Source organism: Canis lupus, chromosome 33 (genome assembly GCF_011100685.1).
Source record: "Canis lupus familiaris isolate Mischka breed German Shepherd chromosome 33, alternate assembly UU_Cfam_GSD_1.0, whole genome shotgun sequence".
Classification (NCBI taxonomy): Eukaryota; Metazoa; Chordata; class Mammalia; order Carnivora; family Canidae; genus Canis; species Canis lupus.
The window spans coordinates 14243312-14258573 of record NC_049254.1 but is presented as its reverse complement, the minus strand read 5'-3'; the positions used below and the strand labels follow the sequence as shown (position 1 = coordinate 14258573).

The 15262-nt window shown below is 39.0% G+C and overlaps 1 protein-coding gene across 1 annotated transcript in view; it reads left to right on the top strand.

Moving 5' to 3' along the window:
- The window catches only part of MYH15 (myosin heavy chain 15), a 154184-nt gene that overhangs the window by 24875 nt on the left and 114047 nt on the right, over window positions 1–15262 (top strand). The window contains exons 10-12 of the mRNA XM_038582731.1: window positions 672–775; window positions 2008–2146; window positions 11882–12000. Of these exons, the coding sequence (XP_038438659.1) occupies window positions 672–775; window positions 2008–2146; window positions 11882–12000 (362 nt within the window). The remainder of the gene's footprint in view (window positions 1–671; window positions 776–2007; window positions 2147–11881; window positions 12001–15262) is intronic.

Here is a 15262-nt window from a genome sequence, read left to right as displayed (position 1 = left end):
AGCAAGTGTTAGGCAGTAAGTGGTTAATGTGATGTGGCCAAGTCGGGTGCTGATGTGCTGCTGACAGCCTGCCTTGGCTTCCGCCTGCATTATGTTTCCTGACTAAGTGAATCATGTCAGGAGTCATAGACCCATCAGAGCTGCAGCGGTGAACACAGAGGCTGATTTATGGATTCCTTGAAAGACAGACTCAGCCTCCTAACTGGGAAGATGTGATATGACAGGATTACACGGCTAATGTTCCCTGGGCGCTCAACCCCAGGGTCTGCCCCGCTTCCTAGCCTTTGAAATTCAGCCCTGTTATACTTCTAATTTTACAAAACATTTTTTTGTCCTCCGCCCTCGACCATGTATCTAGGCCAAATTCCTGTTTTCAAAGTTTTGCCAACACGCATTATCTGTTTGTTTCACACCAATTCAAGTTGCTGCAATTGAATCTGCTTTTGGATTTGGTCCGCCCGGTCTTCTCTTGGGAGGCATTAACACATGACTGACAAGTTAATAGAGGGCAAAATTTGATTGCAGAGGTTTGGCTGTAGAATATGGATTTTATTTTGGCTTGTTTACAAGTGTGCTATCAGCTGTAAGAGTAAACTGTGAATATTGGTCAATTATTTCCTAAAGCCTTGTGGATTTCTTTAACTGTTTAAGTGAAGGTTTTCCCATTGCAGACATGCTCCTGGTGTCTGAAGAACCCTCCGACTTTCCCTTTTGCTCTCAGGGAGTTGTTGCTGTGGACAGCTGGGATGATGCTGAAGAATTGCTGGCCACTGATGTAAGGCTTGGTAGTTATCAAAGCAAAGATTGGAAATGACAATGAGAAATGAAAGCATTTCAGATCCTTTTTCCAAAGGGTCCTGGAGAAGTCACCTTCTTTCCTCTGGGGGTGGTGGGTGCAAGGAGGCCCTTTAAGTCTATGTCTGTTTAAAGTTTACTTATTTACTCTAAAAGTACATACACATTGTGAGGTTGGTAACTTTGGAACGTGTGGAAAGATAGGAAAGTGTTTCAACTCAATGGCAACCACTGTTTTTATTTGGTATATATCTTTATAATCTTTATTTTTTTTTTCTATTTGGGTTTGCTATTATATAGTTGGTTTGGTGGGGTTTTTAAATAAAAGATCGCAATCACTGCATATACTATTCGGTATAGAGTTTGCTTTTTTGATTAATCCTGTAATATAAACATTTTCAAGTGCTATTACAAAGTCCTCATAAACATTTAAATGACTACTTAATTTTTTATCAGATATTTGTCCTATAGTGTAGTCAGCCATTCTCCTATGGTTAGACTCTAAGATTTTCTGTTTTGTTTTCTACTGTGGTAAATATCTTTGTAGGTAAATGCTTTTTCCATATATTAGACTCACCTTATGCTAGATTCCCAAAAGTGAAATTACTAGGCAAGGATTATGAATTTTTTATAGTCTCTTGATACAGATTCTAAATTAACCACTAGAAAGATTATACCAATTTCTATCCTCTGGGACTGTGTGAGAACACATATCTTACCACGTGCAGTGGCTTCTTTTAGGGTGCGGTTCTTCAGTGCCATGGCTTTTTTCTTTTCTGAAATGTTTCCCTTTGCTAGTCTTTGAATAAAGTTGTGGCAATGCAGGGGGTCCCAAAATAAGCAACCCATCAGATACGGTACTACTTTCTGCCGTAATGATGGAAGGCAAAATAATTTACCTCCGATCCAGTTAATGATCAATGGCTTGGGGGGTTGGGCAGGGCATCCAAGGAAAGTTCTACAACTACTGGAAGTTAAACAAGCCTTCCTAATTCTCTTTTAAAGGGATAAGCAGACTGCGGGTGACCAAGTGCCAACAGGGCCGATTTGCATTGCTTTGAACAGAGCTGTCACACCTCGGGCTGTGGCGATCTGTTTCATTCCCTTTGACAGCCCATGGAGTGTAGGGAGGTGTGACACACAGCGGGGGTGAGGTGCTTACTGCAGCCATTAGGCAAATGAAGACATGGCCATCTGTTTCTCTTTTTACAGCGGGCCATGGACATCTTGGGCTTTCTTCCTGATGAGAAGCATGGATCTTATAAACTCATTGGAGCCATCATGCACTTTGGAAACATGAAATTTAAACAGAAACCCAGAGAAGAGCAAGTGGAAGCAGATGGCATAGAAAGTAAGAATTACTTTGAGGCCATGGCATGTACTCTCTTCAATTCTCCGACCCCAGGCCTTCCCCCCCTTTCCCTGCAGTTACCTTGTGCTTTTTGAAAATGTTGAAACTGATCAGCAATCTCTCTCAATTGCTGTTCCTCAAAATCATCCTCTTAAACCACCATTCTGATGTATGATTATGTATCTCAAAATGAGAAGCAATCCTTAATTATCGACAATGCCAGTAAATTTGCTAAAGGAGGGTAATATAGGTTTGACGAAGAGGTAGCCCTGCTGTCAGCACAGAGCCTGCTGAAAAAAAAAAAAAACAAAAAAACAAACAAACAAACAAAACAAAACAAAAAAACAGAGAAAGGAGAAAATTACCAGAAGATGTATGAAGTGACGTCATGGAGGTGTGGACAGAGCTCTTTAGAATTCCAAAGGTAGAGTTTCCATTGGGTTGAGACCACACCGGCTTCATCCCCCTTTGTGTTTTATACACATGAAAAAAAAAATCTATACTCTTGCCTGCTTGCCAAAAAAGATTTGCGGCATCTTACAATGAGTGATCTGTCTAGAATGAACATTAAAAGAGAAAATCATGATTATGAAAAGGAAGCATAGTTATTATAATTATTTCGTTTAATGTTAAAATTCCTACCTACTAAAACTGAGAAAACCCATTTGTTAAATCTTTCAACAAATAATTCTGAAAAATTTTATATTTTCATTTGTGATAAGATATATATAATATGAAATGTACCACTTTAGCTGTTTTTAAATGGATAGTTCAGTGATACTAAGTACATTCACATTGTTCTTCAGCCAATCACTAGTATCCATCTCCAGAACTTTTTTATCATCCCAAACTGAAACTCTGTACCTATTAATACCTCCCTATTACCCCCTTTACCTAGCCCCTCTCAATCATTATTCTGTCTCTATGAATTTGTCAACTCTAGGCATCACCTTTAAGTGGAATCCTACAATATTTGTCTTTCTATGTCTGGCTTATTTCACTTAGCATAACGTCTTCAAGATTCACCCATGTTATAGTGTGTGTCAGAACTTCATTCCTTTTTGAAGTTGAATAATATTCCATTGTATGTATAGTTCACATTTTGTTTCTCCATTTACCCGTTTATGGACACTTGAGTTGCTTCTACCTTTCATTACTGTGATTAATGCTGTTGTGAACATTGGCATTTAAATATCTACTCAAGTCCCTGCTTTTCAATTCTTTTATACATGCCCAGAGATGGACTCGCTGGATTAAATGGTAATTCTATGTTAAATTATTTTGAGGAACCATACTGCACTGTTTTCCATAGCAGCGACCCTATTTTACATTCCCACAAGCAATGCATAATGTTACCAATTTTCCACATACTCATCAACATTTATTGTTTTCTATTAAAAATTTTTATAATAGCTATTCTAATGAGTATATCTCATGTGGCTTTGTTTTGCATTTCCTAGTGATTAGTGATGTTGAGTATTTTTTTTCATGTGCATATTGGCCATTTATATATCTTCTCTGGAGAAATATCAATTCAGGTACTTTGCCCATTTATGAATTGGGTTTTTTTTATTCATCAAATAATTTTTGAGGCCAGTGCACAGGCCAGGCACTATTCTGGTGCTGGAGATATACCTGGGAACACAATATCATCCCTGTCTTGACTGCCTAGTTGGGAGATAGCTTGTATACAGAAACAGACAAATTTGCATGAAGTCATAATGAAAAAAATCAAGCAGAACAGAAGAATAAAGAATAATAATATTCTTATAGATAGAGTGGTCAGAAAATCCCTTGAAGGAAGAGAATACTTGAGCATAGATGAGAATGAAGTGAAGGAAGGGGACCTGTGGCTTGTGTAAGCCTCTTCTATATTAACATATTAAGATACGCTTTTGTGACATCTTTTTGTTGCTTTGTTTTTTTGGTTTTTGTGTTTTTGTTTTTTGGGTTTTGGGTTTTTTTTTTTTTTTCTTTTTCCACCCTTTGAAATGGTTTTTTGAGGAATTGGTTTCCTTATGACAACTAGGTATACTTATTTACCAGAAAATACCTATAATGAAGCGCATAATGTCATCCAATCTCCCTGGTGGTTCCTTCTCAGAGTTTTTGCTAGATGTCTTCATCTGTCCTACTTCTGACTGCTATCGGGGTGCTGGGCTTCATCCTTGAATCTTTTCTCTTCTTTTTCTTTTCTTTTCTTTTCTTTTTTCCTCCCTCTCCCTCTCCCTCTCCCTCTCCCTCTCCCTCTCCTCTTCCCCCCCCCCCCCCCCCCCCCCCCCCCGCAGCTTCGGAACCTTTTACTGGAACTCTCACAGTGTGCTCCCCATCCCTCCCACCCCTCTCTGTTCTTTCTTTAGGTGATCATCTCAAACACAACATGTATGGTATTGAACTCTACATCTCACTCTGCCCCTGCTACCAACTCTTCATTTCTCAGTCTTTAGTAGATGTCAACTGGATTCTCTCAGTTGCCCAGACTCTTAGCATCATCTTGAACTTCTTTGTCTCTGCCTTGCTGTGTCTACCTTTAAACCCATGTAAAGCTCATCACTACTTACTCACCATGACCATGTCCACTGCTACCCTCTAGCCTGAACCAGCGTTTACCAGATTACTGTAATAGCTTCTTTATTGGTCTCTCTGTCTTCACCCTTCTCTCATTACTGATAGTTGTACACAGAACAGCCATTGGTGATCCTTTCATTGTATAAATCAGTTCATGTCCTCACCTCACTCTAGGCTCATCAATAGCTCCCATCCTACTTAAATCTCAAGTCCTTTTTTTTTTTTAATAGAGTTATATATTTATTTATTTGAGAGAGTGAGATTATATAAGTGGAATGAAGAAGGGCAAAGGAAGAGGGAGAGAAAGAATCCTCAAGCAGATTCTGTGCTGAGTCTGATGAAGGGCTCAATCCTAGGACCCTGAGATCACAACCTGAGCTGGAACCGAGTCAGATGTTCTACTGACTGAGCCACCCAGGTGCCCACTTAAACCCCAAGATCTCATCATAGCCTCCTTGTGCTCCATGATACCTCAAAATCCCTCTAATTCTATCTCCTACTGTGATATTGTGATTTATAATAAAAAAAATATTAGATCTCTGTTCCTTCTGGCATAGAGTTCTTAAAACCCTTGGAATCTTCTAAGTGATGAGAGCAATATAGGTGATTTTGTTTGGTTAATGAGGTGACTTTCAAACTGTACCTAAGGATGGGAGCTGGTCACCATTGGAACTAGAGAGATGGCACTTTTGGGGCCTACCTCCAACAGTGGCAGGGAGAGGGCTAAAGACTAAATACTGTCACCAGTGGCCAATGACTTAACCAGTGATGTCCATGTAATGAAGCCTCCACAAAACCCCAAAAGGACAGGTTTGGGGAGCTTCCAGGTTGGTGAACACATGAAGGTTTGGGGATGATAGTGTTCTTAGAGAGGGCAAGGCTCTGTACTTTTTTCCTACACCATGTCCTCTGCTCTCTATGCAATCTGACTATTCCTCAGTTATATCTTTTTGAAATAAACTGTTGATATAGTAAGTAAAATGTTTCTCTGAGTTCTGTGAACTCCTAGCAAATTAATTGAACCCAAGGAGGGGGTCACTAGAGCCATGAATCCATAGCCTGTGAGTCAATAGCCCAGGAGACAACCTGGACTTGCAACTGACCTCTGAAGTGGGGGAGTAACAGTCTTGTAGAACTGAATCCTTGACCCATGGAATCTGATGCTACCTTTAGATAGAATTGAGTTCAATTGTAGGACACACAGCCAGTTCACAGAATGGCTCAGTATGGAATCAACCACCTCCCCCACCAACCTCAATCCTGAGAATAGGGTACAGAGCCTTCACCTACCATTTCCCTACTTTCATTCTCTTCACTTGGACTCATTGCTCTCTCTGCTCCTCTTAGAGTATGCAGGAACCCCTGTTTCAGGACTTTTTCACTGATTCCTCCTTCATCTGGAGCTCTTTTTTTCCTACGCATCCTCATTTCTCACTCCCTCACTTTATTAAGGTGACTTCTTAAATGTTACCTTATCAGACAAGCCTCCCCTGACCACTCCCACCACTTTCTTTCACTCTCTATCTTCTTACCCTGAATATTTATTTTTTTCTCCATGTCGTTCATACATCTATTTTTTGGTTGACCATCCTACTCCTCAATCCTCCTCAGATGTAAGCTCCATAAAAGCAGGGACTTAATTTGGTGTGTTCTGTGCTGTGTTTATAAGTTTTAAGACAGTGCCTGGCACATTAGTAGTAGATAATTATTAAATGGATCCTACTTATTTAGGGACAATCACCATTAATGCCACAGAACATATCTTTCATGTTTTTATAGTTGAATATGTTCAGGGAACTTTTAAAGATAAAATATATATTTACATATTCTTCATACTAGATTTTTTTACTAAATTATACATAAATATCCGGCATCTTTTCTGAAATATCTTTTTAGATGGCTACAAAATGTCCCATTGTACAGATAGATTAAATATCTATTATTATTGAATATTTATGTCATCATGAGCAAAATTTTGGTGAACGTCCTTACAGATTCAGAGATACATATGTTTTTCCTCAGTAAACTTCTGAGTAAATTTTTGTTCTCAAGCTGACCTATGTTTTACCATTTACATTCCCATCAGTAATTTCTGAAAATAACTTTTGCACTAAGTTCACTAATATTATTTTTCTTAAAAAAAAAAGATTTATTTATTCATGAGAGACAGAGAGAGAGAGAGAGAGAGAGAGGCACAGACACAGGCAGAGGGAGAAGCAGGCCCCATGCAGGGAGCCTGATGTGGGACTTGAGCCGGAGACTCCCAAGATCACACACTGGGTCGAAGGCAGGGACTAAACCGCTGAGCCACTCAGGGATCCCCAACAGTTATTTTTCTATTGCCAAGTAGCCAGCTTTTGTTTTATATTTAACTATTAATAAAGTTAATTTTTGTATGTTACCTATTTGCATAGCCTCATTTTTGGATTTTTGTTTCCATCCCTAGCCCACTTTTAAAATTGAGAAAATTTTTGTTTGGAACAATTGACTTTTTCTTATTGATTTCTAAGGGCTGATAATGTATTAAGCTTTGGTGATGCCCCCTTACCCCCACCCTCAGTTAATCATGGAGGGAAGATTGAAAGAGCTGGACAGATAGAGAGGAGGGTGTAAAGGGAGAGGGTACCCAAACCAAATGGGGCATTCTTGCCTCTTTCAAGTGCCAATCCTACATTTCTCACATTCTACTGACTAATCTGGTACCACCCTAAATTACATGGCTAAAACTCTTATCCTCTTCTCCCATGTGATGTCTTCCTGTTGACTTCTGTATTTGTATTCACGATGCTGCTCTTCCCTCTACTTCTTAGGTCAGAACCCTCTTGGTCATGTTCCCCAGTCTTTTCCCATTTCTTTATTACCAATTTAGACTACCAACCCCTTGCATGTTGGTATCTTGTAATGGATTCACATTCTTTCTACTCTTCTTGCTCTGGTCAGTCTTGTAAATCTGCACAAAATTAATCATTGTGAAGCCTGACTCTATGCCATGTAGTCCCTTTAAAGTTTCCTCATTATTCAATGAATACTTTATAATGAGTGGTGTCAAAAGTCTTCTGTGACCAGAAATCACTCGCTTTACTCAGTTTATTGCTCACTCCCTGACTTTGTGGCCAGTCTTTGACATACCTGCTCTCTCCTACTGCAATGCCTGTAAGTCATGCTGTTCTGTCTCAGAAATTCTTGTTCTCTTGTATTTGCCTATCAAAATCCTTCTCATCTTTCAAGGCTCAGATCAAATACTATTCATTTCAAATCTTCCCTGGTCAGGCAGTCCAGAAGGGATCTCTCCCTCTTTCAAACTTTCATAATAAGCAATTTCTTGGTCTCTGATAAGCAGTTGTTTTACTGGCTTGTTTTTTGTTTATTTACTCTCATAGATTATAAACTCCTTGATGCCAATATTTTTTTTGCCTTTTTTCTATCTCTTGTTACAGACTAGCACTTAGGCCTTGCACATAGCAAGTGCTTAGTAAACGTTGTTCAATAAATTAGTAAAATGTGAACAGCTCCGAAATCCTATTATGACCCTACATAAAAGGCTAACAATTGATGTCATTCTTTTAACCCCTCTTCCACATTAGCCAGGTTGTGGATTGACAAAGTTGGACTTTGTTCCTTTCTTTATATCTGATTGTTTACATATCGGATGGAACTGGGATGAAATTGTAGTTGGAAAAGGTTGCCTTTTGTTTTTCCCTATCCCCTTACTTGTTTTCAGGTAAAGTCAGACTTCTTTCTATCTTCTTTACTTCAAAATGTATTTACTAGAGGTGCTTGAGGGTCTCATCAGGAAAGCCTCTGACTCTTGGTTTCAGCTCAGGTTAAGATCTTGGGGTTGTGGGATTGAGCCCTGCATCGGGTTCCACGCTCACCACAGAGTCAGCTTGAGATTCTTTCCCCCTTCCTCTCACTACCCCTCTGCTCTTCCCCCTGATCACATGTGTGAGCTCTTAAATAAATAAATAAAATCTTAAAAACATGTACTAACTAGAACTGGCTACCACTCTCTAGAGAATAGTTCTCAAACTTGGCTGCACAATGGGCCCACCCATGGAGCTTTGAAATTTCTGAAGCTCAGGCCTCACTCAGACCAATCTGATTAGGTACAGGTATCATTGTCTGTTTTTGACATCTTGCCAGGTGACTCCAATGTGCAGCCAAGTTTCCTCAACACTATAATGTGGACTCTGTTCTCAAATCTTCATGTATGTCAGAATCACCTGGGGAGCAGGTTAAGAATAGGGCCTACACCCCAATCACCTTCAGTAAGCCTAGTCCTTTGGCCTTTATGAGCTCTCCAGGCTATTCTGATCCACACCAATGTTTGAGAACACCTGCTCTAGCTAAACTATCAGACAGCCTAATTAAAATCTGTGGGTTTATTCACAAGGTCCTAGGGCATGATGGTGGGAAATTCATAAAGCCTCTTTTGAAAACACATCAGGTCATATGATGAAAATGTGTTTATAGACCTTGCTGTGTCCATAATAAACATTTCCTGGATGTCAGATGGATACTTATTCATAGACTTAAACTATTTTCACCTTGCTTGTGAAACTTTTAGTGCAAATGAAGTAATTTCTGTTTTAGAATAAGAGGACTATCGTTTCTTGTCTAAACAAAACAACAAAAAACTGGAGAATGTGTAACGTATACCTCTAGGATAAATGCAAGGTATACTACTTCTCTGTAGGTTCTTAACTATCTCTGGAGTGGGTGGGAAATGATTCTGTAATGTTGGATGCTATTTCTGGTAGAGCCTACGGTGAGATATTGTACAGAGAATTTGGGTTTCCTTTGTTCATGGATAAAAATAGACTCAAAAGACTGTCCTTCACACTGGAAAAAGATATGAGTTTGAGACTATTATTATCTGTATTGTCCATCTAAATGCTTCCAAAGCTGAGAAAACTGAACTCCTGTCTTTTTTTCCTGAGCAGATATTGCAGAATTGTTCATTCTTCACATAAGCGGTTAGTATTCATGTCCACTCAGATTCATCAGGCACATTACATTTCTCTCTTTCTTTTAAATATTTTCATTCTAGCTAATGTGTTCTTTAAAGTCTCTTCCAGTGCAAAAGGGCTATGATTCTGATCCACTGGGTTCTCCACTTGAAATAACTATGCTTTGGTCTCCAAACATGGCACTCTTAGCAGAGATATCTCAGCATTGGATGAACACATCTGCTCTACTTTTGATTTTTCCGTTTATTTTCCCAAATGGGCTTTGCATTTTGAAAGGTTTCATAGCAACTGAGGACTTGGGCCATTATCGCTGACATGGAGTAGGTGTGAGGCTGGTAGAAATGTATGTATAATGTGTATTGATTTTAGTTAACAAGCAAATACACACTTCAAGCTTTTTAAGCCTTTGTGAGAATTTCAAAGGCCCACAAAAGGAAATGGATATAGATAATAAAAATGACATATAGCGCTCTAATTGTTTTTACTTTATTCCCTGTTTGTGGTTATTGCTCAGGAAATCTTGTACTTCTTAGTGAAGGAAAGACTATATTTCCTTCTTTTCTAAGATGTTATTTTACAAAGTGAGAACATCAGATATACTAGCATTTATCAGAATTCATCTAAAAATGTAGGATGCACTGTCTCAGGTGAGTGAAATACTCCTTTTATTTGATAACTGAAGAAGTACACAACTGGAAATGTGCTTATAACCCTTTGCCTGTGGCTTTCTCTTCTATTATTGTCATCTTAAAGAACACATGATGTAATACATGGGTATTTACTTTTCTCTGATAACACTCATTCCTCCCCACGTTCCTTAGAAAACAGAAAACCGAAGCACTGTTTTAGAAAAAAGCCATTGTGTGGGTTGTAAGTATTCCTGTTGGGCAGCAGAGGGCACTATGGAGCAGAGACTTGGCCGGAGAAGAAAAGTTTTTGATAGAAGTGTCCTGGCTTCTGTTGATTATTGGTGGTTTCTTGAATTTTCAGACTATTTGGCCCAAGTGCCTATTTCTTTGAAAGAATCTACAAGTACATATGTAGTAGGGAAAAATAGGCAAATAATAAAGATGAGATTTTCCATGTCTGTCAGATAAGTATTTCTTTTTAGAAGAGGGTCAGTATCAAGAAAGATTCTTTTTACAACCGAGGTATAATTCACATACCATAAAATCCACCCTTTTAAAGTATGCAGCTCACTGAGTTTTAGCAGATTGACAAGACCGTGTAGCCATTATCACTATCTATTGCAGAACATTCCATTACTTCAAAAAGAATCCTATTCTATACCTGAAACCAGTATTATCCTGTATCTCAAATAACTGGATTTTAAATAAAAACTTGAGAAAAAACAACACAAGAAGAATTGTGTGCCCATTGGTAGTTACTTTCCATTCCCTTTGCTCCCTAGCAACCACAGGGGTACTTTCTGTTCTTTGGATTTGCCAATTCTGGACAGTTCATATAATTGGAATCACACAACCTACGGCCTTTTGTTTCTGGCTTCTTTCACTTAGCATAACATCTTCAAGTGTGATCCATGTTGTAGCATGCGTCAACGCTTCATTCCTTTTTCATGGCTGAAAAAGTTTTTGTTGGATTTATATACTGCATTTTGTTTATCCATGCATCAGTTGATGGACATTTAGGGTTTTCTCAACTTTTTATTGTTATGAAGAATGTTGCTAAAAGTATTTGTGTGCGTTTTTTGTGTGTGAACATATATTTTTCACTTCTATTTGGTCTATACCCAGCAATAGAATTTCTGGTTCCTAGAGTAACTCTATTTAACTTTTTAGTAGTTGCCAAACTGTTTTCCATAGTGGCCAGATCATGTTACATTCCAACGAGCAATGTATGAGGGTTCCAATTTCTCTACACCTTCACTGACACTTCTTATTGTCTTTTTTGATTATAGCGAGTGTAGTGGGTGTGAAGTGACATTTCATTGTGGTCTGATTTCCATTTCTAAGAACTAAAGTCTTTTAAACATTTAGGATTCAAGCATTTTATTTCAAAACTACAGTCTACCTTGCTACATCTGTCTAAACCCACTATTCTCTTGTCCTCTGGGGAGTCTGTTTGACTATAATGGAATGAATTTTAACAGTGTTTTCCCTTCCTTTCTCTTCCCTTTTTTCCTTGCTCCTTCCTCTCCCCACTTCCCTCCTCCTCTTCCTTCCTTTTCTCTGACCAGGTGCTGACAAAGCTGCGTTCCTTATGGGCATTAACTCCTCTGAGTTGGTGAAGGGCTTGATCCACCCTAGAATCAAAGTTGGTAATGAATATGTTACTAGAGGTCAAAATGTAGAACAGGTAAGGTGATATTTCCAGAGCATTAGGACTCTATGATCTTATAATAATTGTATACATATTGTACTTGTTATTTTTTGGCTTCTGATGTCTGCAACAAGAGCTTCTATTAAAAAAAAAAAAAAAAGGGCAAGAAAGCTCCAGTGATGCATATTTGGAATGCTTTCACTTGTGATGCATAGCACAGTAAATGCTCTCGTGTAAAGAATTTTTCCAGATTCTTAATATGCTGTTTGACAGTTTTCCTGCAGGTAGCAAGTCTCTTTGTAGATGTAGCAAGCCGTTAACTTGTGACCAACATCTTTGTTGTCCAGCTAAGATGCTTTCAAAGCTATTAGTTCCTGACATGAATAAAATCGGCAAATTGGCATCCCCCACCTGTTTGGAATATTGACTTTTTAGAGTAACAGGCACATTGGTTGAGATAGGGTTTTAAAATATAGGCTGAAAAAAAAAATAAAATAAAATATAGGCTGAAGGGCACCTGGGTGGCTTGGTGGTTGAGTGTCTGTCTTTGGCTCAGGGAATGATCCCAGGGCCCTGGGATTGAGTCCCATGTTGGGCTCCCCACAGGGAGTCTGTGTCTCTCTCTGCCTATGTACCTTTCATGAATAAATAAATAAATCTTTAAAAATATATGTATATAGGCTGAAGTTAGTATTTAAAGGAGGGGTATGGAGAGCAGAAATGAGAAACAGAAGGTCATGTAGATTTTGTGCAGCATCCAGAAGAGTGTTTTAATGGTAAAATAACAAGTGCTATGAGGACTGTTGATCCTGAGGCTTTGTCAGAATGCAATATATGTTCCCAGGGCTGCCAGAAAATGAGACCATCTAAGTATGCTAGTGCATTTCAAAATAATAATTTACATCTCTAATGCACATTAGTCAGTATGTGATAACCATGCTGCAGTAACACATACACACTGAAATCTCACTTGACAGTGAAATATTTATTCCCTACATCAAGTCCAATACAGATTGAACAGCCTTGTTCCATACGATAGTTAGACACCTGGAACACATGGCCTCCACAGTTGCTGCACAAGGTGAACAGATCATTTCTGTTCAAAAAGTACACCCACCTCAACTGCTTGGGGCTAGAAGTGATATCATTTCCATTGATATTCTATTGGTGAAAATTAGATTACCCTCTTAGCCACAGGAGGGCTGAGAAATGTCTTTCTGGAGAGAGGGAGGGGTATGATGATGTATAGCATGTATAAAGCATTCACGGGCATTGTCTCCTGTTCTTTCACCAATACTCAGAGGTAAATAGAGCAGGAATACTGATGTTTTCCCAGTTGGGGAATCTGAGGGTTAGGGAACATAAGTAACACTGCAAAGGGCACACAGCTAATATGCAGGTGACATTTAGATTGTCTTACTCTACATACGTTCTAAATCTGAAAATGAGATAGACACATGCACACATTCGTGATAGAAGACAATGATTTTGCTGACAATCAACTCTCTTGCTTTTTGGTATATTAAAGCATCTGATGTGACTGTGTTATTTATAGCATTTCAGCATTTTCCTAGTTTAGCTTACTCTATAAATCAATAATTCTACCTCTATCCTAATACTGTACTGAAAGCAGTAGTTTCCATCATTGTTTTCCCTCATCACTGGAGCTCCTTGAGGCCATGGACTATGATTAATTCATTTTAGTACCCCTTGCCCCTAGCACAGTGCCCTGCAAGCAGTAAGTGCTCCGTAGATGTTGAGATGAACTAAATACCGAGCTCAATTTGAGCCAAGATCAGCAGGACAAGGAGTTGAGCTATTTCTTGTAGTGAGGCTAGGAGTGTTTGGCAGTTTCTTGCTTTTTAACACATTCGCCACGACATGCATGCATGACATGCTATGATTATAGAACAGGGACTTGCTCTGTGTAAAACTAATGAGCCCAGAGGAGGACTGAAATCAAACCTTCGCCTCTTTAATATTGTGTTCTCAGGAACTGAGTTACCACCAGCCTTTACTATAATAGAACCAGTGAAGCAAGCTAATGTATTATTATCCAACACTAAAAGAAAAAAAAATCCTCATCTTCCATCCTCTCTCTCTCTTTCTCTTTCTCTTACTCCTGGAGAGAGCGTAAGAAAGCACACTGTAAGGCTTTTCTTTTCTTAGGAATTTTACTGACTTTATAGAGACAATTGCCACTGCTAAGAATAGAGATGTATATGCTCTGTTGATGACAATTGCAAAAGATGGCAAAAATTCTTGCAGTGTTAACACTTACAAAATTTGATTCTAACTCTAATGCTGACTAACTCTGGGATCTCGGTCAAATATCTTCACCTCTCTGAGCATCATCCGGTGAAGAGGTTGGAATCCTCTGTGTCTTAGTGGAGGGGTGACTGGCATCTAAATGGGACAGTCCTTCAGATGTGAGTGTGTCTTGCACATTGTAGAGGTTTTGCATTCCTGCTCCCAGGTGCTAACTGCCAGTAACCCTCAGTCATGCTGATAATTGGAAAAAACACACTCCCTGTTTTCAAATGCACTCCTCCTTCAGGGGCAGGGTGCCATCCCCAGTTGAGAGCCACTATACATGATTAATAAGAACTAAGACCCTTTGGGTCCAGTATTTTATGATTCCATGAGAGTTCTAACTATGCCTGTTAGAAATAAGTTGTCTTAATTTTTAAAAGATTCATAATAAAAAAATCATAATAGTAACCACTAAGCATGTGCTTTGTATGGCTATCTCATTTAATCTGACAACAAGCCAACTAAATTGATTTTTTTTTTAAGAGAGAAAGGGTTTGAGCAGAGGGAGGGGCAGAGGGAGAAGGAGAGAATCTTAAGCAGGTTCCATGCTCAGCATGGAGCCCAACACCAGGCTCAATCTCACAACCCTGAGATCATGACCTGAGCTGATATCAAGAGTCGGACGGTTAATTGACTGAGCCACCCAGGTGCCCCTACAAAATTGATCTTATTTCCATTTCCATTTTGTAGTTAAAGACGTGAACCTTACAAAGGTTAGCTTCTCAGGGTAGCATAGTAAATACTAGAGTGAAGTTGGGGAAGTAATAAAAGCAGAAAGGGGGATGGGAGAGTGAGACTAACATTTATTGGGTTCCAGGGGGCCGAATCTTGTGTTACACATATTTACACCCTCTGTCTCGTTGACTCTCTCCCTACAACCTTAGCAGAAGCATATTTTAATGTCGTTTTGCAGATGAGCAAGGCAGGGATCAGTGTGGTTGCAAACATGGCTGTTTGACTCCATTTCTTTTTGGTGGTGGTTTTT